Source organism: Xenopus laevis, chromosome 1L, assembly GCF_017654675.1.
Source record: "Xenopus laevis strain J_2021 chromosome 1L, Xenopus_laevis_v10.1, whole genome shotgun sequence".
In the NCBI taxonomy this organism is placed as follows: domain Eukaryota; kingdom Metazoa; phylum Chordata; class Amphibia; order Anura; family Pipidae; genus Xenopus; species Xenopus laevis.
In genome coordinates this window covers 47,551,144-47,577,595 of record NC_054371.1, presented here as the reverse complement: position 1 = coordinate 47,577,595, position 26,452 = coordinate 47,551,144, and the positions used below count along the sequence as shown (strand labels likewise).

Genomic DNA, 26,452 nt, shown 5'->3' with positions numbered 1-26,452 from the left:
CTTTTTAATACACATGTTTTCCTCATTATACACTTTATACGACCAGCATTTTTTCTCTGTGTTAAAAATGAGTGTACCTTTTATGTTTTCGAAATGTTACTCTACAAAAAATGTGTAATTTACAATGTAACAGACTGGCCACTTGCATCGTTTTTGTGTTAAAGGAGTTGAGTTAACTTTTAGTATAATGTAGAGAGTGATAGTCTGAGACAATTCGCAATTGGTTTATATTTTGTATTATTTGTGGTGTGTGAGTTATTTAGCTTTTTATTCAGTAGCTCAACAGTTTGCAATTTCAGCAATCTAGTTGCTAAGGTCCAAATTACCCTAGCAACCATTCATTGAATAAGAGAGTATAATATGAAAAGTAGAGGACCTGAGTAATAAAAAGTAGCAATACGAATCATTTTGTAGCCTTACAGAGCTTTTGTTTCTTAGATGGGGCCAGTGACCCCCATCTGAAAGCTGGAAAGAGTCAAAAATTTAAAAAAATAATGAAGACCAATTGAACATTTACTTATAATTACTTGTCCAGTAACATACTAAAAGTCAACTTAAAGGTGAACAACCTCTTTTAATAAATGTTATTTTCTTATTATTTTTACTAATCCTTCCTTTCCTGCTTCTCTGACTGCTGTTTTACAGCGCATACAGGCTGCACGCTGGGTTCCAGGGAGTTACAAGGATGCTATAGGCTGAAGATTCTCTATACTTCTCTGTACTGAGCCAAAAACCATTAGGAAGGCTGCATTATGTGTAGTAGCTGGCAGAGGAGGATGGTCGGAGTCTGCCACTGGCAGGGACAAGAGGGCAGTAGGTGCTAAAGCATACACAGGTCTTTCCAGGATCATAACTTTTTCAAATATAAAGTTTGCTGTAAGAACAATGAAGGGCTTATTTACATTCAAATTTCTATTTTTTTAACAAATCAAATTTTTTTTCTCTAAAAATGTGTTGTTTTTTGGAACTTTTCTAAAAATCTAAATTTGCGATATATAAAGTGTAAAAACCAAGAAAAACTCTAATACAATAATAACCAATAATAGAACTACTAGTTCCCAGGTCCGGGTGCAGGCTGTGCACAGACCCCTCCCACATCCAGGGGATTTGGGCCCAGGTGCACCTGCCGAACCCCCTGGTAGTTCCTCCTCTGACTTTGACAAGTAAAAGCAGTCAAGGTCCTATAGAAGTCAATGGGAGCTGCGCTTATCCTATTTGAACTTCAAACTTTTTTTCCCCTAGTAATTCTTTGAAAAACTCATATTTTTAGAGGTTTTAGAGGTCTTCATATTTTTCAACATTTTTTTTGTTCATACTTTTTATCGGATCTTTTAATCTTTTTTTTTTTAAATTTTAAATGACATGGCATTTGTGATTTTAGAGAAATACAGTTTAAATCATAGTTTTAAAAAACTCTAAAATCACAAAAATGAGACTGTTGATAAATGGGCCTTCCCAAGTTCCTGGATTTGTTACAAGTTTCCCGCTTTTCTATTAGAGAAATATAAAACCGGCAAATGAATGCTGCTTTCCCCTCCCCATTGTGCCCCTCTTTTAAATTCTTATATCTGGGAGCTCTACAGATATAACAAACATGAATATTAGTCCTTACAAAGAATGCATTATGTCCTGTATTCTGGCAATCCATCAGAGTTTTCAGATGTAGGGAAGTAAAAAGATGATTATTGCTGACTCCATCATTTAATCCCCATCTTAAATCAAACATGCGAAAATCAAAGCCCCTCTCTTTAAAGTAAATGTAGAGATCTGGATATACTCTCTGGAACAGTGAATTTCTTTCTGGGTGGGAATCTGGGGAAACAAATGCACAGTATCCATCCATACATTTATTAAATATACATACAACATTGAGCCCAGGTACAACACAGGCCAGGTGCAAGGAAAACAAAAAGATAAGCAAATAAGTTCTGCAGTCTGTGGGGCATATGCATAAAAATATTTACAGAGTGATCTTTCTCAAGGATCTGTGTATCCAAAAAAAACATTTTATGTAATTTGTGGTTATTTGGTTTTATTTGAAATATACTACTTGTTTCAATAGAAAAATTATAATTTATAGCAATATTTAAAAGACAAATAAACTCCAATTGTTGTAAAGCTGAGGCCTAGTTTGATAAATATGCATTTTTTTCAAATTTGAAACATCTAGCTGCTGTTGAACTACAAACTCCAGCACTCCCATGCAATGTGCTGAGGTCCTGAATTGGTTAAACATAAATATTAATAATTTAAAGTTTAGGGTTTACATTTCACTGCCGAAGTTCTCCAGACAATGGGTAATGTAATAAAAATGCAAACTTTTTTGTAGGTATAGCCACCTATAGAAACCAATCAGAAGGTAGTATTTACTGGACACCTTGTTGAAAATAACTGATTGGTTTTCTATAGCTTGGCAAACCTTACACCTTTTATTACATTCAGGACAAGGCCCTAGGCAACCAGGCTGGCAACCTTGCACACACACTTGTGGGGACATGTCAAGACAACTGAGGGGTGAGGGCAGAGAGATAAGGGAGCAGAGAGGAGCAGGCAGCAGGCCCGGATTTGTGGAGAGGCCACCAAGGCCTGGGTCTAGCGTGTCAGGATTTTAGGGGGCGGCATGCTGCCCAACCACACCCACATTGGTTCAGAAACACTGGGGATGCACATTTCTTGTGTACCTATCCCCATTGCTTCGGTCCCGATGATGAAAATTTAAGCAAATAAAAGGGAGCGGACAGGGGCAACGTAAATCTGGTCCTGGCGGTCAGGACTGGAGGGACTTGAGAGCCAGGACTAGGGGGTATGCAGGCAAGAGGTACATGCTCAGCGCCCCCACAGTGTTGTGCCCTAGGCTCGTACCTCTTCTTCCTACCCCTAGTACTGGCCATGATTACGTTGATCCAAGTGTATTTTATTAGATGGGATAAAATATGCCCATATTTAAAACTTTTACTGTAAAGGCTCTTTTTTATGCACCTATGTATCAAGACTTACCTTGGTATCCTCCACAGATGTATATCTTGAATTCCTTTTTCTTGTCTGTACATGGTAATTGAAGGAGACCTTGAATAATTTGGGCCTCAGTGTCTGTAAATTGCTGGAGGACTTCTTCTTCTTCCTGGCCTACAGGATTCTCTATATGACTTGATGATGCAGTTTCCTCTGTGTTATAATCAGAATTAGTTCCATTTGTAGGTGCATTTTTACAAAAAAGTGACGTATTGTGAGTGGTTTGCTTTGACTTATACTGAGAAGTGCCGTCTTTTATACTCTCTGGAGTGCCATTACAAGATGCTACTATCCCTGCTTTCTTATAACCCCTCAGTGAATCTATAGGATCCATACTGATATTTTGGCTTTCATCCATGAAAAAATCTGTTCCATTGGACGTGCTGTTTTGACCACTGTCTTCTTGTCCTAGGATCGGGGGCTTCTGCCTGGACTAAAAAAAAGAAAGAATATGCACTGTAAGGCTGGCCATATATATATATATATATATATATATATATATATATATATATATATACCTTTATCACCTTTATAAAACAAATAATTTTCAAATAGTACACCACAAATTACTTTATCAATTGCTTTCTGTCTAACGCTGTTTTTCTAAAAAATAAACATTTTAAAAATGAATTACATTTGTTTTTCCTCTCTCATGATTTCTAGTATCCATGAGTGGCATTCATTTTCTCTGAGCTTTATTAAAGTTGTAGTAGTTACAAATGTCCCATAGATGGCATTGCTAAAGAATCAGCATTACAGAGGCATACACACATACAAGACAGACAAACAGCAAATTCTATTTTTTATTACTGCATTAGTAAAAATAGAATTTACAGTTCAAGTCTGCCTTGTGTGTTCCTCACGGATTACTTTGCTACTGTAAACTATGGTGGGGCCATGAGAGTAGAAACACGTAGTGTCCGATTGCGAGGAACCCAGACACTTCATACATTCTTGCCATTTCTCTACTGTTGAGAAATGTATCAAATACAGATATTCTATCTATTATCCAGAATGCTTGGGACCTGGGGTTTCCTAGATAAGAATATAGCCTTATGCCGAAACGATCGTGTAGTGCAATGTCCCGACCTATCACTAGCCATTCAGATTAAAATAAAGGCGTTCATTCAAAGACATAAATTGTACAAAAGTTATGTCCAACAAATAGTAAGAAACTTCAGGGCAACTTCGGAAAACGAAGCGCTCCGAGTGCCATCCCTCTGGTGATTTACATTCTAGCTGGCGGGAAGGCTTCTCAGGGAGATTAGTCGCCCGAAGAAGAGGAGATTTGTCGCTAGGCGACTACCGTAATCTCCCCAGAATTTTAGCATGTGTCACCACCCTAACTAACGGCAAACCAACAGTAAATCGTTGGTGGGGAAAAACACACAAATTGTATTTTACACAGTTTGAGGTATGAGATGAGTTTAGATAGGGTTTAATGCAGACCAGGAGTGGAGCAGGAGAGCAAAGATATAAACTGGGTACAAGGTTTTGCTGCTCTCTCATCTGGCCAGAACAAGGGGTAGGTGGGTAGCTGATCTACTTGCCTAGCAACCTCCTTCTGCACCTAAGGCAAGTGTCTCTGCTGTTTATCCCTAGTTTAAGGCCCTGACTTATTTATATAAACTAAAGCAAACACATTGTTTTAACCAGTGCAGGGTAATACTCCATTATATTAAAATGCATATAAAATACTTTCATTTTTGGTGTTACTGTTTCTGTTTTGGAGATGGGCTTCCTCTACTTTGGAGCTTTCTGGATATTGCTGGATATTTGATGGATTAGACTAAATGAATATTTTTTTACAGTAGAAAGAGCTTTAAAAAGGCATTATTTTTGGTGTACTTTTGGAAACACTATGCTTTGTGAAGGTGACTTGCGCCTTTAAAAAGACCTGTAGGTTACATGGTTAAATACTTATTTTTAACATCAGTAAATCATTTGGCAGATATTGCTCTCACAGTATATAGGATTGCAGAATCATTTCATTACAAAATAAAGCTTTGTGTTTTCAAAACATCATTATTTTCATATATTTTGTTTCTTACATGCCGCAATTACCTTTAACAAAAAAGATTCTGTACTCTCCAGGATATACTGATGTTCCTCCACAGAGCTGCTCTCATTACTGACTCGTTTCACATGCCGATGGTATAGGTTATTCTAATGAATGAGGAAAAAGTGAATTGTAACAGATTTAAAATAACACAGCTTAAATTTTGACAGAGGATTGCATGTAAATCATACAGTTTCTGCAGGGGTACTATTGCTATCCATGATAGGCAAAAGTGCAAACAAACCAAAAAAGTCTTTGGTCTTTCTCTATGCTACTTATAAGCAATAATTATTATAGTGCCCATATATTCCTTTAATACAGGACATGGACACTGGTTTGCACAGGAATGAATCAGTTTTAACTTAGCAAGATTTGGGAATGCTGCTCATCTGCAGCAGGTAAGTGAAGAAAGCTGAAAAGGACAAGTATTACCAAAAAGGAGATGGATTTTGGTGGACTTATAAAAAAAATCAAGGAGAATTTAACTAGCATAGTACTGACAGTTTTAGCTAATGTGCAGTACAGGTATGGGATCTGTTATCTGGAAACCGGTTATCCAGAAAGCTCCGAATTACTGAAGGGTAATCTCTTACAGACTCCTTTTTATCCAAATAACACACATTTTAAAAAAAATATTTTCTTTTTCTCTGTAATAATAAAGCAGTACCTTGTACTTGATCCAAACGAAGATATAATTAATCCTTATTGGAGGCAAAACAAACCTATTGGGTTTATTTAATGTTTAAATAATTTCCTAATAGATTTAAGGTAGGTAAAGATCCATTATACGGAAAACCCCAGATCCCGAGTTCTGGATAACAGGTCCCATACCTGTATATTGAGTTTTGGATTGGATTTATTGTCCCTTTAATGGCACTATAAATTGCCAGTTTCCAATAGACTGCAAGGTCTTGCAAGCTGGTCCCAGAAATGTTCTTGTCTCCTGTTTTAACTCTTCTTTGTTCACTCAAGTCACTTGTTTGTTATAATATTATTGCATAAGTGCATAACTTGATGTAATATAAACTTACTGTCATAGGAAAAAAAATTTTTTTCAAAATGAATCCATTAATAGTGCTGCTTCAGCAGAATTCTGCACTGAAATCCATTTCTCAAAAGAGCAAACAGATTTTTTTATATTCAATTTTGAAATCTGACATGGGGCTGGACATTTTGTCAATTTCCCAGCTGCCCCAAGTCATGTGACTTGTGCTCTGATAAACTTCAATCACTCTTTACTGCTGTACTGCAAGTTGGAGTGATATCACCCCCCTCCCTTTTTCCCCTAGCAGCCAAACAAAAGAACAATGGGAAGGTAACCAGATAACAGCTCCCTAACACAAGATAACAGCTGCCTGGTAGATCTAAGAACAACACTCAATAGTGAAAACCCATGTCTCACTGAGACACATTCAGTTACTGTACATTGAGAAGGAAAAACAGCAGCCTGCCAAAAAGCATTTCTCTCCTATAGTGCAGGCACCAGTCACATGACATGGGGCAGCTGGGAAATTGACAAAATGTCTAGCCCCATGTGAAATTACAAAATTGAATATTAAAAAATCTGTTTGCTCTTTTGAGAAATGGATTTCAGTGCAGAATTCTGCTGGAGCAGCACTATTAACTGATTCATTTTGAAAAAAAAATTTTTCCCATGACAGTATCCCTTTAAGGAACATGATAATGAATCAGAGATTGGCTTCCAGGGGAGAAGGCCATATTGACTGCTTATAGATCGGCCTCAGAAGATCTAAAAAAAAACTTGTGTGCCCTTAGATACCGTATGCAAAACATGTTTAGTCATCATGGAAAACATTGCTTTGTCTTACCAGCTGTCATTACTGAAGGTAATTTAGAGACTTAATGATACATTTTAAGTTACTGAGCGACACACAGCCCATTTTTCTAGGGTAACATCAGTAAATGGTATAAACAATCCATGTAAGGGCTAATTTGACACACTGATTCATACAAGCTATTTATTTATCAAGATAAATTATGGCTTATGTTCCATTCAGTTTCATGAGCAAGTTTACGTAATAATGCTCACGCAGTGGCTATGTTGCTAAATATACAACTGATCATCCTATGTGATGATCAATCAAATGTATAAGTAGAGTTTAACCCTTTGTCCACACATGGGGCAACTGGTTGGTCACTAGGGAGAAACTGGGGAGTGGCAGCTACTGCAGTTCCAGCCAGACACCTCACCCCACGCGTGGATAGTGCCTGGTCTGGTTTTTGTGCTTTGTATGTGTTTTTATTTAATCAATGTAATTTTAGGAAAACAATACAAGCACAAACAATAATAAAGTTTGTATGGAAACTGAACATGAAGCAACAATATACAAGTTTGGTGTAACATAAACAGGTTGTACAGCTCTGTCTGTTACTTTCCATTCTAGAGTAATGCATACCAATTTACATAAATGCTTTTGCAAAGTTATTATTCATTTCAAGTGATAGCCAAAACAGATAGAATGAAAAAGAAGGAAAAAGACGTGTTAAAAGTTTGATAATAAAGGATAATCTTAGATATGGGTCTTAATATAATAAAATCTGACAAAATATCTTGCGTTAATGAGGCATGGCTATCGAGTCCATTTTGCTGGGGTAATATACAATAAAAATAAATATACCAATGTGTCTCCTTATTATTATTATTATGCATAATACCTGCCTATAGTTGCTGTACAATATAACTTTAAGAGTCAAAAGTAGGACTAATCATTCTTTTAATTATTCCTTAAAAGGAGCAAGGCTGCAATGTATGAGATTATGGCAGCTTGTATACCTGACTGGGAAGCACTGGACAGCCATTTTTTCTTTGCCCAGGCAGTCCTTGCAAGAGCTGATGATGGACACATGAGCGGACACTGGGAAGTGAGGGACACCCCCCATGAGTTATAGGGCAAGTCGACCCCAAAATAAAAAGATATCTAATAAAATAAATGTATATTGCAAAGTTCCTTAGATTTATGTTTTCTTTTATTAGGTAGAAACATATTTTTTGGGTTGACATTCCCTTCAACCTTTTACTTGTGCTTTAAGGTCTCAAAAATAAAAACAGCACAACTTATGCATACAGCAAATATATGTTACCTACAGTTCGTAAAGGGATACTGTCATGGGAAAAAAACAATTTTTCAAAATAAATCAGTTAATAGTGCTGCTCCAGCAGAATTCCGCACTGAAATCCATTTCTCAAAAGAGCAAACAGATTTTTTTATATTCAATTTTAAAATCTGACATGGGGCAAGACATTTTGTCAATTTCCCAGCTGCCCCCAATCATGTGACTTGTGCCTGCACTTTAGGAGAGAAATGCTTTCTGGCAGGCTGCTGTTTTTCCTTCTCAATGTAACTGAATGTGTCTCAGTGAGACATGGGTTTTTACTATTGAGTGTTGTTCTTAGATCTACCAGGCAGCTGTTATCTTGTGTTAGGGAGCTGTTATCTGGTTACCTTCCCATTGTTCTTTTGTTTGGCTGCTGGGGGGGAAAAGGGAGGGGGTGATATCACTCCAACTTGCAGTACAGCAGTAAAGAGTGATTGAAGTTTAGCAGAGCACAAGTCACATGATTTTGGGCAGCTGGTAAATTGACAATATGTCTAACCCCATGTCAGATTTCAAAATTGAATATAAAAAAATCTGTTTGCTCTTTTGAGAAATGGATTCCAGTGTAGAATTCTGCTGGAGCAGCACTATTAACTGATTCATTTTGAAAAAAAATATTTTTCCCATGACATATTGCCTAAGAGCCACGACCACTGCTTATTCCCAAGAAGTGCCTAGCAGTCACTGCGAGTGTGTCAAAGGTAGAGTGTTTCCCATTATTATGAATGGGAACCAATGACAAGTGGAGGTGGACATTTTAATCATCACATGTGGGACCAATGGGGTCAAACCATGATGGGGACATTGCCTCAAAGCAGAACAAATGTATCTACATTGTGCAAGAGAGCAGGTGACAGATAAATCAGTGCCTGAATGCCACAGAAACTGTCCTTAAAAGGACTGAATATGCTAGGGCAAATTATTTTTAATTAATCAATTTATTTATGAATTCTGTCCCTCTTTGATAAAACGTGTTCAAAATAATACCAAGACAATAACTATTATTTTAAATAAGCAGTGTATGTACTGTTTACATAGTGCATAACACCAAGGTATATTTACTGAGCAAATATTCATAATGAGTAATCAGGTCAATATGCAGGATGAAAAAGACAAGGTATGATTAACGGTGACTGCTGACACCAATCCTATAGAAACAGTAAACATAACTTTCTGTTCTAAGTCAACCTTAAATTCCTTACTCATAACGGACATGAGGTCTCATTTACCAAAGCAACATTCCATTCCAAGTGCAAAATACGGACACAAATCACCATGCTTTTTACGCCAAATGCAGCGTCAGCTATGGTAAATCTCACACAAATTGCAGCAGGTACAACTCTGTTTTTTCCCAAGTTGGACTCTGCATCTCCAGGATGGGTTTATCCAAGCATGAAGGAAGCCAAGAAGGTGAATGGGCATACTGTATATAGCCTGTATATAGTAGTGGGACCTAAGAGTGGGGGCCTGATAAGAACCTGTTCAGACAAGAAGTTTAAATTCAAACAACCTACCTTCAAATGTGCTGTGATCTGAGAGTTAGTCTGCCCACTTATTTTCTTGTATGGTATATTCCAGTGGCTGTCTTCCAACTAGAAGATATAATAGTAATATAAGAAAAATCTATATAAATAGGATGCTTTGTAATAAACAAGTATGCTTGTATAAACTATCAACAATTCCCTTTGCTATGTATTTACAGATGTAGTATTCCTGGTAGGAATAAGGCCAGGTACCCTTTGTTCCTCCCATCATTACCCTACCTTTCCAATAAAGGATACAGATGCGGTAAAACTCAGGAATAAAAAAGGTCAACATAACCCCAAAGTAGTAACACGTAATTAACACATATTAACACAGTGCCATGTCTACCAATAGTTCCTAAATAACATGTAAAAGTCATAATTAATCCGCATTCTGGCAGATGGGTCATGTGAGCTATTTCCACATATCTCACTATTCACAAGTACCTTAACTCAATCAAATTCCCAGACCAGGGGTTTTCTGGAAAAAAAACTTTTTATAAATGTTTATACCTTATGACTACTGAATAAAATGTAAACATTAAGGGGCACATTTACAAAGCTCGAGTGAAGGATTCGAATTAAAAAAACTTCGAATTTCGAAGTGTTTTTTTGGCTACTTCGACCATCGAATGGGCTACTTCGACCTTCGACTACTACTTCGACTTCGAATCGAACGATTCGAACTAAAAATCGTTCGACTATTCGACCATTCGATAATCGAAGTACTGTCTCTTTAAGAAAAACTTCGACCCCCTAGTTCGGCAGCTAAAAGCTACCGAACTCAATGTTAGCCTATGGGGAAGGTCCCCATAGGCTTGCCTGCGTTTTTTTGATTGAAGGATATTCCTTCGATCGTTGGATTAAAATCCTTCGAATCGTTCGATTCGAAGGATTTAATAGTTCGATCGAACGAATAATCCTTCGATCGTTCGATCGCAGGATTTGCGCTAAATCGTTCGACTTCGATATTCGAAGTCGAACGATTTTAGCTCCTGGTCGAATATCGAGGGTTAATTAACCCTCGATATTCGACCCTTAGTAAATCTGCCCCTAAATAAACCCAAAAGGTTTGTTTCATCACCAACATGAATTTGTGCACCTTGGCACGATGTGCTGTTTTATTAATGCAGAGAAAAAGGAAATCATTTTTAAAAACAGAAATTTTTTTCGCTGAAGATCAGCTTTATGGGATATGGTCTTCCTGTAATTCTGAGCTTTCTGCAAAACAGGTTTCCGTATAAGGGATCCCTTAGCTGTAGTATCTAAAAGAATTAGTGCAAAACAGGTTTCCGTATAAGGGATCTCTTAGCTGTAGTATCTAAAAGAATTAGTGATTCATCAAGAAGACAGAGAGCTTTTGTTAATTTTGCCTGAGGCTGACCAGTCAATACTTCAAAATAAATGCTGTTTAGGAGCACAGCAACAGTAAACGTTGCTGGTTCAGTGAGAGAACAAATCCTGACACACACCCCTCCCTTATACTCACGCTGACATCTCTCAGACTGTTGTTTCTCTGCAGCGCCTTCTGAGTGTCAGAAATCGCCATGGAAAAGAACATTTGTTGAACAGATTTGGGATTTACTTGTCCACTCCAGCTCCTCGACTGTAATATAAAAAAAAAAAGAGTTGCACATTTTTGTATAAATAAATGTGATTTGTCATGCAATACAAACTGGGCCTGAAGTGATCATTCTAAGTGATCATTAACTGGGAGATTGCACAAGAGTCGATCTGTCAGAGCATAAAACCGACAGACTCTATATGGCCTGTTTGATCTGATCTATTTCTTGTTGGCCTAAATCAAGTGGCGAAATTAACAAGGGAAATATTGGGAAAAGAAGAAGATTCTCTTACCCTTGGCATTCCTGATAAGGTGGCATTTGGGATTTTACTGATAGGAGGGAAGGCAACAGTTTCTTTCTTTTCCTGTAAAACACAAAATGTGTGTTATATTTTCAATATGAATCTATTTTCCAAGCAAATCAATGAACAATTATACTAATATCTACTATAGTACCAGTAAGTTCAATTATCTATACTCTAGTAATGTAATTAAATGCAAATGTTGCATAGGTCTAGTTGCCCATGACAATCAAAAAATTTGGTTTTTGTACAGTGAAAGAAAATATAATTCTAAACGACTTTCCAGTATACATTAATTAAATGTCTTCAGTGGTTTTAAAGGTATTTCAAAATGTAATAGCGATTAAAAGCAATATATGTCTGTCTATATTCTTTGCACTCCTGGTTTTGAAACAGTGTTGCAAGCCAGATGAATAACAGACCTGAAGAAGAGCTGACTTATTTTAAATTGTTTTAAGAGTCAGATCCAGAGAACAGAAAGGGATAAACAAACAACCATTACAATTACAATTACAAATCATTTTAAAACCACTGCAAATGTTAAAGGAATGTATATTGGGAAGTTGCTTAGAATAATATTTTCTTCCATTAGGAAGGGGAGGGCCCCTTTAACAAACAACAATTACAGAATACCATTAGATGCTACAGAAATGTCACATACGCATTAATATTAAATCCTCCTTTGTTTGTTATTTATTGTTTATTTTAGAAACATGACATCCAACATGCTGAGCGTCAGCTAGTATTTCTGCCTCCTTCCTTGTTTATGACTGCAGCAATTGTGCCACCCGACCCCCAAAAGTACTGTTTAAATGAAGTGCAGTGATGACATGAGTGAGTATTGCACACCCCATGCTGGTACTGTATTCAAATATGAAGACAAGAACTGCTCAGAACATGCAGTAAAATATATAACCTCAAAAGGCCTATAAAATAAGGCAAAGGAGCTTTTTTGAAGAATTATCTTTGAAAATGTATCAAGCATATTGTTTCATTTAAAAATATGTAATGGGATCTACTCCCCAATAGGGATTTAATTTGAATTTAAAGTCAATTTTAAGTTGGATATACCCAGACTGATTTTTGTTGAGTTTTGACATATGCACATGGTTAAAACAAACATTCTTTCTTTGCAGCAGGTGTTAATAAAACAATGCTTCCTTATCTAATGCTAGTTATATAGACCTTATCTACTAAGTCAGTTTACACATACTATATATTTACTTTCAAAAAGCAACCTGTTTCTAAAATGGATGTAAATGAACTGGCCTCTGTTCTTGCAACTGTTGCAATCTGATGGCAAACAATGACTCATATTAAAGAAGGAAATGTATTATACAATGCTGTAAGCAGTGGCGTAACTAGATATTCCTGAGCCTCAGCACAAATTATTTTTCAGGCCCCCAACATGTCTAATGGTTGACCTGTATTACCAATATTTATTGAAACTCGATATGAATAAGGGCCTCATGGAGTCCCTGCAGCCTCAGGGTCTGCTTCCTCTGTTGTTATGCACCTGGCTGTGAGCTGGGAGATTATATGGATCCTTGAGCACAGGACGCCTTTTTAAGGCAGATGGACAAGGGAATAGCTATAGGGGTACATAAAACCAAATTATTAGGTCTTTAAGCACAGAAAATGAGAACAAAATCTTTCAAGCGACCCCCACATAGAGAGGTTGGTGAATATGAGTTGATAGAAATGGGAGGGCAGTTAAGAAACTGGGATATACTGGGAACATAAGTGTTTGGGACCAAGACAGAAAGACCTTTATATATGACACTGTCAATTAAACTATATAGCGAAGGGACCCATGGCAGCAATATTTGCACTTTCCACATGGAAGTATGTGAAATAATAGCAACAATGAAATAATGGATTTAGGGTAAAAAAATCTGAATCCATAAGGCTTGTTGTTGCACCAGACAACTGAATGGCGAGGAACGTCTAAGGAAAAAAAAATATCTTTAAATATTGTACTTCTTACATAGCACAGGGTGGGGGTGTAACAGAAATTGCAGCTGCATGGAGATGAGTGGTGGTCCTGACTGATAATTAATATGATTATACAGTATTTCACTGAATCATATTGCATTGCCCAAGGTTTGTGTCTGTATCACCCCTCTGGTATCCCAGGTCTAAGTATACAAGATACAAAATATATAAACTTCTAATTACCAACTTGCAAACTTCCCATTGATTAGCTCCATCCCCCGACCCCAGCCAGTGGCACAGCACCTATGTATGTATGCTGCAGCTCATTTAGAAAGAGGGTTCCCTCGATGTAATCAGTAAAAAAGATATGGCATTGATATGGCATTGAGCAGCAAATAAAAAGGGTTACTCTTTTTTTATTGTATTCACATTATTTTCCCTTTAGTATGTATCTCTCTCTCTCTCTCTCTCTCTCTCTCTCTCTCTCTCTCTCATAAATAGGATATATTTTCCCTCTGATGCGGTGTTAAGAGAAGAGCATAACAGGTGAAACAAAGAATTAGGTACACTGATAATAGTACTCATAGGATTAGACACGGCTCTCCTCAGTTTCCACTTACTTTCTCAATTGATTTTCTAGGTGTGGGTCCTTTCATGTAGAGGGTCCACATTTTCGTGTGTTAGCTTACAGCAAATTATTTAACTTCTGGCATGAAAGATAGAACATAAAATACCACTCACTGAAGAAACATTTCCTATATTTCAGAAACCATGGAGCATCTCGTTTGGTTCCATAAGCAAATAGCCAATTTGTCTAAAATGTCCAAAGAATAAAAACAGCAAAAAAAAATTTTTTAAAAAAAAATTCTAGTTGTAATTATGAGCATTCCAGGTGTATTTATAAAATGTGACTTTATAATTTGCCTCTCTAAAGTCCATTCAAGACCTTCTGCATAACGCATCTTCCTTAGGACTCTCCAAAGCAAATTCCAGGTGATGGTATCAGCATGATGAAGGGTAGTCAAAGTCTTATTTTATAGATGTTTTAAATGTTGCAGCCATTTGTTTTTGTGTAGGTGGTGATCAACTGGAATTTTTGGCACCATCTAGTCAATCCGGTTGGTGTGCTCCTTCAGCTATTCCTAACAAGTAATGAAAGTTTTTCACCTGCTCAGCATTTAGTGGATGCCAAGCTGCTGTGCTCCTAGCAACACATACTCTTACCTGTTTGTATTGTCCCCGGGAGGGAAGAATTGGCTTCCTACAATTACATGCTCCCTCCCACCATTCATTAGAGCTGCCACTCAGTCAGTCACAATGATTTGCCTTGGATAATGACATTCCCTTACATTATTGTGTCTTTACAAACATAACTGCCAGAAGGGCTTACGCATTGCACTTTGTACACAACCAAGTGCCAAGCAGGGAGAAGAACAGCCGCAGTAACATGCATTGATATAAACGATGGGATGCCATGGCACGTAAGTGGTACACAGTCAGGGCATTTACAGTTTAAGGTGCTGGAAAAAATGAGGGATGATAATGCTAGCTATAATTATGTTGACTGTAATTAATTAAAAATGAAGAGCATTTAAAGGAACAGTAACACCAAAAAATTCTAGTGGTTTAAAGGAATGACAAAGTAACGTACTGTTGCTCTGCGCTGGTAAAACTGGTGTTTCAGAAATGCAAATATAGTTTATATAAACAAGCTGCTGTGTAGTTTTCAAACACAGGATAGCCATTCAAACACAGGATACACAGTAGATTACAAATGAGTTCTGCAGAATCCCATTGTATGCTACAGAGCTTATCTGTTATCTACTGTGTATCCTTTGCCTTTTCTCCCTTTTCAGCTTTGAATGGCTGCCCCCATGGCTAACCAACATTTCTGTTACCATTTCCATTTCCAGTTGTACTAGAGCAGCACCACAGTACATTATATTTTCATTACTTTAAAACACTTTCATTTTTTGATGTTACTGTTCTGTGGTGTTTATACAAATGGCATTTAGATGTCACTGTGCCCAGACTTATACTGTGCATACTTGCTGACAGCTTAAAAGTGAAAGTGAAAGTTACTGTTGTGTAATGTCTGCATGAGCCTGCTAATAAAGCACTGTTATACTCTACTCATCCTCGGCTACCCAAAACATAACAGGTTCCTTTAACTTTTGCTTTTTAAAGAAAAACTTTGGTATGGAAATGTCTAAACTGCTGACCACCAACTGTGGTTGCATTACAACTCCCAGCAACCCTTGATAGTCATTGACTGCTTATAGTTGAATCTCTGGGGTACCAAGGGTTTAAAACAATACTGTAAAGCACTGTTTTACTCTACTCATCCTTGGCTACCCAAAACATAACACATTGACGATGAGATGAATCTTCTAACTCTGCAGCAGCCTGCACCTTTTCTTCCAAACCCTGGTGAGCCTACCATACCTTTTACTGCTTGGATCCGTATGTTTGAAAACTACATTATTGCTGCTGACCAAGAGGAGATTTCTGCTGCTAGAAAGCGTGCTTTACTTATTCACTGCCTGGGAGCAGAGGGACAGCGTATATTCTATACATTACCATTACCTGATGATACTTATGAAACTGCTCTTACTGCTATAAAGAACCTTTTCGTGCCAAGAGTAAATGTGGTTGCTAAAAAATTTAAATTCCACCAACGTGGACAATGTAATGGCGAATCCACAGAACAATTTGTAGCAGCTTTGAGAGAGCTGGTTGTTACCTGTGAGTTTGGGAATCTAACAGATGAAATGCTAAGAGACCAAATAGTGGAAAAAACAAACTCACCTCGCATTAGAGAGAGACTGCTCCTAGAGCAGTTGCTAGCCAAATTGAGAAAGAGGCTAAAACTCTCAGTCAGGGAACTGCTGGGAATGTACAGACTGTGAATTCAGCACTGATAATGCACAGTCACAGGCAAAATACACTGCTAAGGAAAGGTATTCATCTACAATGCAAAACCATACAGCAAATACAAATAGAAAATACTGCTTTCGCTGTGGTTCAACACAACACACTGCAAATCATGTAATATGTCCTGCAAAAGCTAAACGGTGTCGCAAATGCACAAAAGTAGGACATTTTGCTAAGATCTGCCGTAGTTCTGCTAAAGATGTTCATGAAGTCACTACACAAATGTTACAGTATTAAGTGTGGCTAAAGATGGTACATTTATTCCAGACAAGTTTATATGCACTACCACAGGATATTTTCTTGAAATACATTGCAAAAGATCCGCTTGTTGCACCTGCCCTGAAACTGGTCATTTACTTAAAGGATCCAATCCCTGTGCTTGGTTGCTTGCCAGTGACTGTACAATTTGAATCAAATACTGCAAAATGTGACTTTTACATTGTGAATAAGGGTACTGCTATACTTGGAAGGGATCTCTTTGCTGCATTAAACCTACAATTAATTGATGGTCTCATTACTACAGCACCAGTGCCTGCGACACAGCCAGTGTCTAAAATGTCACCACAAAGCAACACTTCAATGGGTTGTGCAAAGAACTTTGTACACAAAGTTAAGTTGAGACCAGATGTAAAACCAATACCATTCCCTGATTCAGCATGGGAAAAACTTGCTATTGATATTGTGCGTCCTTTTACAGATGCTCCTATAGATTGTAGATTTGCTATAACCTTGATAGACTTTTACAGTAAATGACCTGAAATTACATTTGTTTCTCATATAACATCAGCTACATTAATAACATTTCTGTCTACAGTCTTCAGCAGAGAAGGTAATCCAAAGGAGTTAATATCAGACAACGGACCACAGTTTGTCTCATATGAGTTTGAATCGTTTCTGAGAGAGAGAATATTGTGCATAGGAAATCTTCAGTATATTACCCACAAGCAAATGGAGAAATCGAGCGATTCAACAGAAGTCTGAAAGAAGCACTACAAACAGCAAATCTTACTGGGAAATCTTGGAAACTACTACTACTACTATACAATTAAGGCTATGTTCTCTCCACCATTGGAAAAGCAGATTCATCCCCCTCTCACCTGTTATGTTTGCACATTGACAGGAAAGGAGTCTGACAGGTGAATTGCACACATATAAGCACATATGGGGTGGTTGCAGCCTTTATCTGCACATGGTGTGCTACAGACTTTAGCAAGATCTTGGTTAGGAATTGAATGCAGCCATTATGATGTCGGTAGAAGTGCCCGGCAGACTGATAGGTTCGTTTGAAATGTGGTGTAATTGTTCATTAATGAAACAGCACCACTGACTTTCTGATTTATAACTGGAATGGACAATAGAGCTTCCATAAAGAATAGCAAAGAAACTTGTGTGGCAGAATGCATTACCAGCTTCCCTACAAAAAGATTTCTATCAAGCTGGTGTGACATCTCTTTCATAATAACAAAAAGTCTGTCTGACTATTTAATTGTGAAGCTGATTGCCTAGGAAATTTATATGTGCCAAGATTTCAATACAAAAACATAAATAAAAATATATATCGGAAATAAATACAATTATTTTATACCAGGGTTTCGCAGAATCTGGGTTTGCTTTTAGTGAAGTTATCATATCTGAGTCTACTAAGGGGACTAACTAGGTTTATAATCATTGTGTAGCAGATAAAAATTGTGTAGCAGACCCTGAGGCCACTACTCGGAAGCCAGCAAGCAAAGGTAAGGATCTATGACAACTGTCCCCCATTTCATCTCCTATGATCTCCAACTCTCAGGTTATCTCTAAAATTCTCTCAAAGACCTGTTCCTAGCAGTTCCTAGCTGCTACCACCACTCTTCGAAGTCTCTTTCTAGAGTTCTCTGCAATGTCACTAAATCAGTATTGAAATAGTCCTTGCCAAGCATATACTCCTCTTTCGTTTATACAATTCTTCTCAGCCATGGTATGGATTATTTTAATCCCATTCTTAGGAGAGAAGATTAGTCTAAATGCCTGACAACCTTTATAAGCGAAATAATTTAAACAATAAAACAAACATACCCTGGCAGATCTACTGCACATCTATGGAACACTTCTATGATATCCTTATTCTTGGGCCATTCTGTCTAGACACACTTTCAATTTCTATGTAATAATTCATGTGAATCACTAAACAATGGTTTTGTTAAGTGGAGGGCACCACTGGCACAGATCTTGCTTGAACGCTGCCATCACAAGACTGTTGTACTTACAGTAGTAGAACCTGGGTATTGTTGTAGTGCAGAACTATATATGTAGTTATATGTAGTTTACATTTCACTATGATATCAAATAAAATACAATGTCACATGCTGTTATCTACTTTTACAGTTTCCTCTTTTGACTAATTGGATACCAGTCATTTTCTTAGTGGAGAAAAGTAGATCCACTTCCCCTACTCCCTGCATTTGTGTGTATTGTCAGGCACGAATCAGCCTGTCCACACACACAGAACGCATTTCGATGTGGAAATGCTAAGGGGAAATGCTGCTATTTGTGGAGATTAGGGCCAGGACACACGCTGCTATTTGGGGAGATTAGTCGGCCATCGACAAATCGCTTCTTCTTCAGGCAACTAATCTCCTCGAACTCCGTTCCCGCCGGCTAGAATCTAAATCGCCGGTGGGATGGCACTCGGAGCGCTTCATTTTCCAAAGTCACCTGCAGTTGCTTCATGAGGAATCGATCCGACTGTCATCCCACCGGCGATTTACATTCTAGTCGGCGGGAAGGCAGTTCGGAGAGATTACTCCCCTGAAGAAGAAGTGATTTGTCGATGGCCGACTAATCTCCCCAAATAGCAGCGTTTGTCCTGGCCCTAAGGCTTATTAAACATGGATTGTTATCACACGCACACCGAACTGCCTTCCTGCCGGCTACAATGTAAATCGCCGGCGGGATGGCACTCGGAGCGCTTCTTTTACAAAGTAGCCTGAAGTTGCCTCACGAGGAAGCGATCTGACTGCCATCCCGCAGGTGATTTACATTCTAGCCGGTGGGAAGGCAGTTCAGGGACATTAGACGCCCGAAGAAGAAGCGATTTGTCAATGGGCGATTAATCTCCTGATATAGCAGCATGTGCCGTGGCCCTAAGGCTTATGAAACATGGATTATTATCACACACACAGACAATTAAAATGAGAAAAAAGTATGCATTTTTGCAATGATATCCACTCTGTGTGTGCTTTTCCTATTCATAGGAGTGCACACACATACAAGAAGAACAAAAGTATGCCTTTTCATGCCAAAATCTGGTGTGTGTGTTTACTGGCTGATCTCTTACCTGTCAGCACACACACATATACAGACATGCAGAAGGCAGTGGATCAGCTTTTCTCCGTTGGCGTATATACACAAGTGGACAAAGTGATCTATTTGCCATTAACTTAAAGCACATAAACCAATGACTATCTAACAATTCCAATGAACAATTTTGCACCCTTGTTGAATGCCAATATGTAAACAAACATTCAGGAACTACGAGATTTGTTGTAATAAATCATTGCCAACATAACATAATGTGCTAACATAAATTAAATGCACCAACAAGACATATTAAAAAATGTTCTATTTTGCTGCCCTGTTTGCAGTAACCCGTGGATGTCAGACTTTTCTAGTTAAGCCCACCCTTGGATTCCAATGTTTCGTTAGGGCCCTCTTAGCTCATAACAAAGGTTATAGATAAAAATGTATGTATCTGTGATTCAGCCATAGTTCCAAGTATATTTACAACAGCAAATGCATTTTTACCCCAACTATTCATATTCCAGTCTCTTACTCAAATCAGTGCATGGTTGCTAGGGTAATTTGGATCTTAGCAACCAGATTGCTGATCCCCCTATCAGCAATCTGTCTCTCTACAATCAGCTTTGTGTCAGCGTTGTTTATTTTGAAACAGTTAGTTCTATTACAGATACAGCAGAGAACACACCAATGCGTGTGACCTATTTGTCAATAAAAATCTGACTCTGACTCCTGCAGGAAGATAGATTGATGAGAAGGGAATAATAAAGAATAACTCTTTTCAGAGATTGTATTCAATTTTTCTTTTATTATAATTATAAGGTCTCTTGTTTCCACTGGATGAAGTTTATATTAACTTAATTTTCACTATAGTTCCCCTATAGGCAGATTTATTAAAGATCCCTGATGCAAATTGAATTTCCTAATTGTTTACAATAAAAAGTAAGTTATTCCTTATATAAATGAGAAGTTCTGAGATCAATATATCTTTTAAATGCACTAAACCTGTGGCCTAATATCTTGAGACTGTCACAGGGCCATATTAACCATATAGGCCCAAGCTTAGGGCAGCAGCTTTATGGGAGCAATCCTTGGTAAACTAAAAAAAGGACATAAAAAATGCCCCAGCAATCCCCCCCAACCCTGCCATTAGATACTTGTGGCTAAATTCAGCAATGGAACTGAGGGTGGAGGGAGTGTCTCTGCAATCGCAGCATGTGCAGAATAGCAAAAATAGTGATTGCTGAGAGAAGGGTGCATAGCGAAGCACTAAATCTAAATACAACTCTGGTCACAGAACAAATTGGAGACATGTAATAATCAGGAAGGTACATTATAGCCCAAAAGCAAATCAAAATGTAATGTAAAAGACACTAACCATCCGCAGTCTTCCAGAGGAAGTGTAACATCTATGTATGCCAATCATGGTGTTTTCCTTGAAGACTTTCAGCTTCACTTCACTCCTCTTTCTGTGGCACACATTAGCTGTGGAGCTTCTTCGAATACCCTCCATACTCTTCTTCAGTAAACTGAGCTTCACCTCCAAATCTCAGCTAGAATGAAGTGGCCTGAAAAACAACGTAAATGTATTATATTGAATTATATTTAATTATAAATAATTGTAGCATATAATAAAAGTTCTTCATAAACTTTAAAAGGTAACCAATGGCAGAATATAAATAATCTTTCAAAGGCATGGTACATAATGGTCCCCCTGTTGTTTGAACCAGCAGCTATTAGATAATAGGGTTATTCCACAACAACAATTGGGGAGCAGCAAGCTAGTCACCTCTCTCTGCTGTTTACACAATGTTTATAATATATAGCTATAATATATAATATATATCTATATATATATATATATATACAGTATAATATAATTCATATTGTCCCTATTGGAGTTTATATTGCATAAAAATTATTTTAAGTTTGAAAAGCAATTTTACATTCAATGTCAGGGGACAGCAATGGGATCAAGAGTAGCCCCAGCTTATGCAAATTCTTTTATGTGGGACTATGAAACAAATAATATATATGGACATCAATTATTTAAACGATATGTCGCCTTTTATAGGCGCTTTATCGATGATGTTTTCTTTATTTGGTTGGGCTCAGAGGAGGAGTTGAATATCTTTGTGAGAGAGCTAAATAGTCTCCAGACACCAGTGAGATTGACGGTGAATTATAGTCAACAGGAGATACACTTTTTGGATGTAACTGTATATAAGGACAGAGAGGGGTTACGAACATGTATTCAATACAAAAGCGACATATCGAAACACTGTACTCCATTATAAAAGTCATCACCCTAAGCACTTACTCAATTCACTACCTAAATCTCAGATGTTGCGGGTAGTCCGAATAAATAGTGATATTGAAAAGCGAAAGCAAGATTTACAGCTGATGGGTAATAAATTTTTGGAAAGGGGTTACCCACGGAAATTGATTCAAGACACTATTAGATGGGTGGAACAGATGGATCGGATAATGGCAATGACAGAGAAAGATATAAGTAATGGGGTGGACGCATGTAAAAACAAGTATATGGACAAACAGGAGATGTATTATATAAGCAGATATAATCCCAACAGTGAGAATGTGAGACGGAGTGTCCTTAAAAACTGGGACATTATAACAACAGATGAGCAATTAATGAAAAAAGTCCCAAGACGTACTAAATTTGGCTATTCCAGGGCGAGGAACCTCAAGGAACAATTGAGCCCATCAGACCCAATAGATAAGTATGTCGAGAAGGAAAAAGAAAACTTCTTAAGTCCAAAACCTGGTGTGTTCAAATGTAAGGGCTGCGTGATGTGTAGCAGCCTTATATTGGGAACACATTTTACACATCCCCACACAGGAAAGAAATATAGGGTGAAATATAGGATGACATGTGAAACAACAATGGTTATATATATCATAAAGTGCCCATGTGGGTTAATATATTGTGGGAAGACGGTAAGGCAGCTAAAGGAGAGGATAGCCATGCATAGGGCAAGCATTCGAGCTGCCCTAGATCCAGATAGAAAGGTTGTAACTAAGGAAGGCAAAAAGAAGCAGGATATCGCACAACAGCCAGTGGCAAAGCACTGGGCTGAATACAAGCATGATGCATCAGCATTTAGGTGCATGCCTATTGATGTAGTTAGACCTAGGCCGAGAGGGGGTGATATTGAAAATGAGCTATTACGTAGAGAGGCCTTCTGGATCCATACATTAGATTGTATAGCACCAAAGGGGTTAAATGGGCAAACCGCGTACAACTGCTTCCTAACTTAAAACACCATAGAACTGAGAGTATTTATTCTTTAGATTAAACATCCGTTTGAAGTGGTTTATTAAATAGATACGTATGTTGCAAAGTAAATAATGGGTTTCTATAAAATGGAAACATATTTGGCAAGCAGTATGTGGACAAATTGTTGTAACATAGTATTTTGTTATGTTTTTATTTCATAGGATGAAACATGCACCGCTTTTAAGATTTTTTATTGAGCAGATTGGGACACCTACTGATAACACGGTATATTGCACATATTTAAGTAAAAATTTTAAAAAACATTTTTACTGCAATTTTTAACACATGCACTAATTGATTGTATGTAAATTAGATGGAACACTATTGGTTACGAATTGTTAAACCCTATGAGGTCACTTTGGCGCCATTTTGTATTGTGATCACTATATAAAGTTTTATTGCACACTGTACACTATCCTTGAGAAAGGTCCCAAGAGGGACCGAAACGTTGGAGCACTGTGATGTGTGAAATGAAATAAAAAGACACTTGTTTTACCAAGGGAAGTGCTGGCCCAGGAATGCTTTATTCCAAATTTTGATTTAAGGGTCTTAAAGGGGTGGTTCACCTTTAAGTTAACTTTATGTATGTTTTAGAATATTAACTTTTAATAATATTAAGAATATTAATATTAACGCCCTCTCCTACTGATATTCAAATCAGTGCATGGTTTCTATGGTAATTTGGATCCTAGCAACCAGATTGTTGAAACTGCACACTGGAGAACTGCGGATTAAAAAGCTAAATTACTAAAAAAACAAACAAATAAGCAGTAGTAGGGGTCCTTATGATTACTGATGATGATCCTGTTCAAAATATAGAATGATGAATCATTAAAATGAAGACTTCCACAAATATGATCGTTTGTTTGATAGATCGTCAGCAGAATGGCCACAGATAAAGATACCATTCAGGAACCTCAACCTTTACATCTATTGTTGTATCCTTAGGTCATATTGAGTGTAAATGAGCAGATATTGTTGTATAAATGTTAAATATGTGTTATCTGTAGGTATATTTCCAACTTCAATTTGCATCTGGTGTGGTTTTTATTTGATTATCCTCTGCATCCTCTGTTAGTATGTTCAGGGACACCATCAGGGGGAGTATATCAGTCAGTATAGCAGTCAATGACCCTATAGAAGAGGGAATGGGGCCCCAATCAGTAAAGATGTCATTGAGTGTTTTGGGGATGTGGATCTTACTGACAAATGGGCAGGGTTTGGGCATCAAGTGGTGTGGTTGGGTGGATTAGGAGACCGGTGGACTAATACTGAAGGGGCCTGTAACCTGGACACTCATTTACTAAAGTGTGATAGATGGCAATAATGTCTTGTGTCAGAAAAAATTCCAGAGCTGGTTTGCAAAATTGCAAAAATGTCTGTCACTGCAGATTTTCTGGAAAGCTTTTGTGCATGGCTTACTTTAGACTATCACCAATTAAAGATACAATTGTTGCCATTTTTTATTGCCACCTAGAGATGCCAGTAATTGTACATTTGGAGAGATGTAAGTTTTTTTTAATGCAAGTATCATTCTTCATCCATTGATGAAGAATGATACCTAGAAATGCATTATTGGTGAATTGATTATATATAACCGATTACTTATATTGTTTCATTGGCCATAATTACACTTAATAATACATTCATAAACTGCCAATAAATACTATTCTATATGAACTATTCATAGAAATGGTTATTTGCAGTGGCACCAAAAAAATATCAGATTTATTGCAGTGTCAAGAAATAACTCAGATATTAACTGTTATGCTTGGGAATCTATCACCATTTATCACAAGACAAATTTGCTGCCTAATACTTTAGTAAACCTGTGAGTAACAGGCATTGATGGTTTGTAGAAAGTTTAGTGAAGGGACGCCTTAGTGTTATGGGGCCCCATATGGGAGCTCTGCACAAGTTCTCCAGAGATTACAAATAATGACCCCAAAAAAATAAAAAGGCAGAATGCCAGACTGGTACTGCTCTGCTAGTTGTTCTGACATTAAAGAATAGTTGAATATAACTTTCTTACCTCTGAAATGCTGTAATAAGTTGAATTATTATCCTCCTCACCCCCACCTACAAGATTCTGTGTCGGGAATAGGTTTGAGGCTGCTCAGTTTCTTGATCAGTAGAAAACATTTAGATCCCCCACCATGGTATTGTGAATCCTGCTGACTTTGGGTCTGCTAGCTGAAATGTCAGTTTGCAAGTCGCTGCAACAAACTGGAGTCTGGAGTGAAGTTGTGACGCAGCGCAGCAGTGAAGGGAAAGAGTTGAGTGCAGATGCTTCCAGCTGACAGATGGAGGAGAACTACAGCCTTGGAGCTGAGCAAACTGCATTCATCCCCATGGAAACTCATAATACCCTGAAGGGCAACAGTGGTCTGAGAAGAGCTCCTTTTCACACATTCAGCTTTTCATTTCCATCCCTGTGGGTTAAAGGTCCTTGCTTTCATATTGGCACATGGACAAATGCTCTGAGGAAAAGTTTTGCTCTTTAAATTCAGTGACAGTAACATGTGCCTGCACCCCTCGCATAATTCCTATAAAGCCTGGTAATGTCTGGGAACAAAACCTTCATTCACATGTGTTCTAAGAGCAACCCCCCCCCCCAATCTACCAAACATTGGTGTTCAGTTTTGTACCTACAGTATATATTAGGCAGGGCCCCAGGGACTATCACAAATGTTGAGCCTCACACAGCAGCAACTGGAGCAATACCCCTATGACCTGATTAAGTAAGTTAGCCAAAAATGTAATGTATAAAGGCTGGAGTGATTTGATGTATAACATGTCAGTCAGAACACTACTTCCTGCTTTGCAGCTCTCTTCAGAGACTCATCAGAGACTTGAGGGGGTGCCACATGGGTCATATCTGTTGCTTCTAAATCTGAGCTGAATGCTGAGGATCAATTACAAACTCACTGAACAGAAATGTACCATGTGGCCCCCCTTCAAGTCGCTGACTAACTCAGACTTATAGAGCTGAAAAGCAGGAAGTTGGATTCTGGCTGTTTTATTAGACATCTGTTCACTCCAGCCTTTATACATTACATTTTTGGCTAACTAACTATATTAGAAACATTTTTTATTTTGCACAGCCTATCTATTTACCCAGTTTTTATTTTCACACTGAACTATTCCTTTAAGTGAAATTTAAGCAGTGAAGTAAAGAATTCTGGATCTTGAAGTCCCTTTTCAGTGAATCTGTGCACCACCTCAACTGTAGAAAGCAGAGGGGCTTCAAATCCCAGCATGCATCACTTCACAATGGAACAAGGTGAGAGAGGGGTTGCATTACACTGTGAGTCTAGGAGGGGTGAGGAACTTGTCCCCTCAATCACAGAGACAGGCTATCAAAGGTTTCCTCCCAATCTGTGGATCCAAGTCTATCTGTTCAAATGTACATAAAAATAAGTTTATTGTTTA

The 26,452-nt window shown here is 37.8% G+C and overlaps 1 protein-coding gene across 2 annotated transcripts in view; it reads right to left on the bottom strand.

Moving 5' to 3' along the window:
• Positions 1-25,798, bottom strand: part of LOC108698788 — a 61,110-nt gene extending 35,312 nt beyond the window's left edge. The window contains exons 1-8 of one of the 2 annotated variants that reach the window (XM_018230578.2): positions 25,053-25,798; positions 21,101-21,290; positions 11,569-11,640; positions 11,201-11,317; positions 9,703-9,780; positions 5,077-5,178; positions 2,998-3,445; positions 1,613-1,812 (exon numbers count right to left, since the gene is read on the bottom strand). In XM_018230578.2, the coding sequence (XP_018086067.1) occupies positions 1,613-1,812; positions 2,998-3,445; positions 5,077-5,178; positions 9,703-9,780; positions 11,201-11,317; positions 11,569-11,640; positions 21,101-21,235 (1,152 nt within the window). In that variant the 5' untranslated portion in view covers positions 21,236-21,290; positions 25,053-25,798. Of the gene's footprint in view, positions 1-1,612; positions 1,813-2,997; positions 3,446-5,076; positions 5,179-9,702; positions 9,781-11,200; positions 11,318-11,568; positions 11,641-14,132; positions 14,337-21,100; positions 21,291-25,052 lie in introns of those variants that run through there. The other variant, XM_018230588.2, reaches the window with a different exon arrangement.
• Positions 25,799-26,452: the final 654 nt, after the last annotated feature.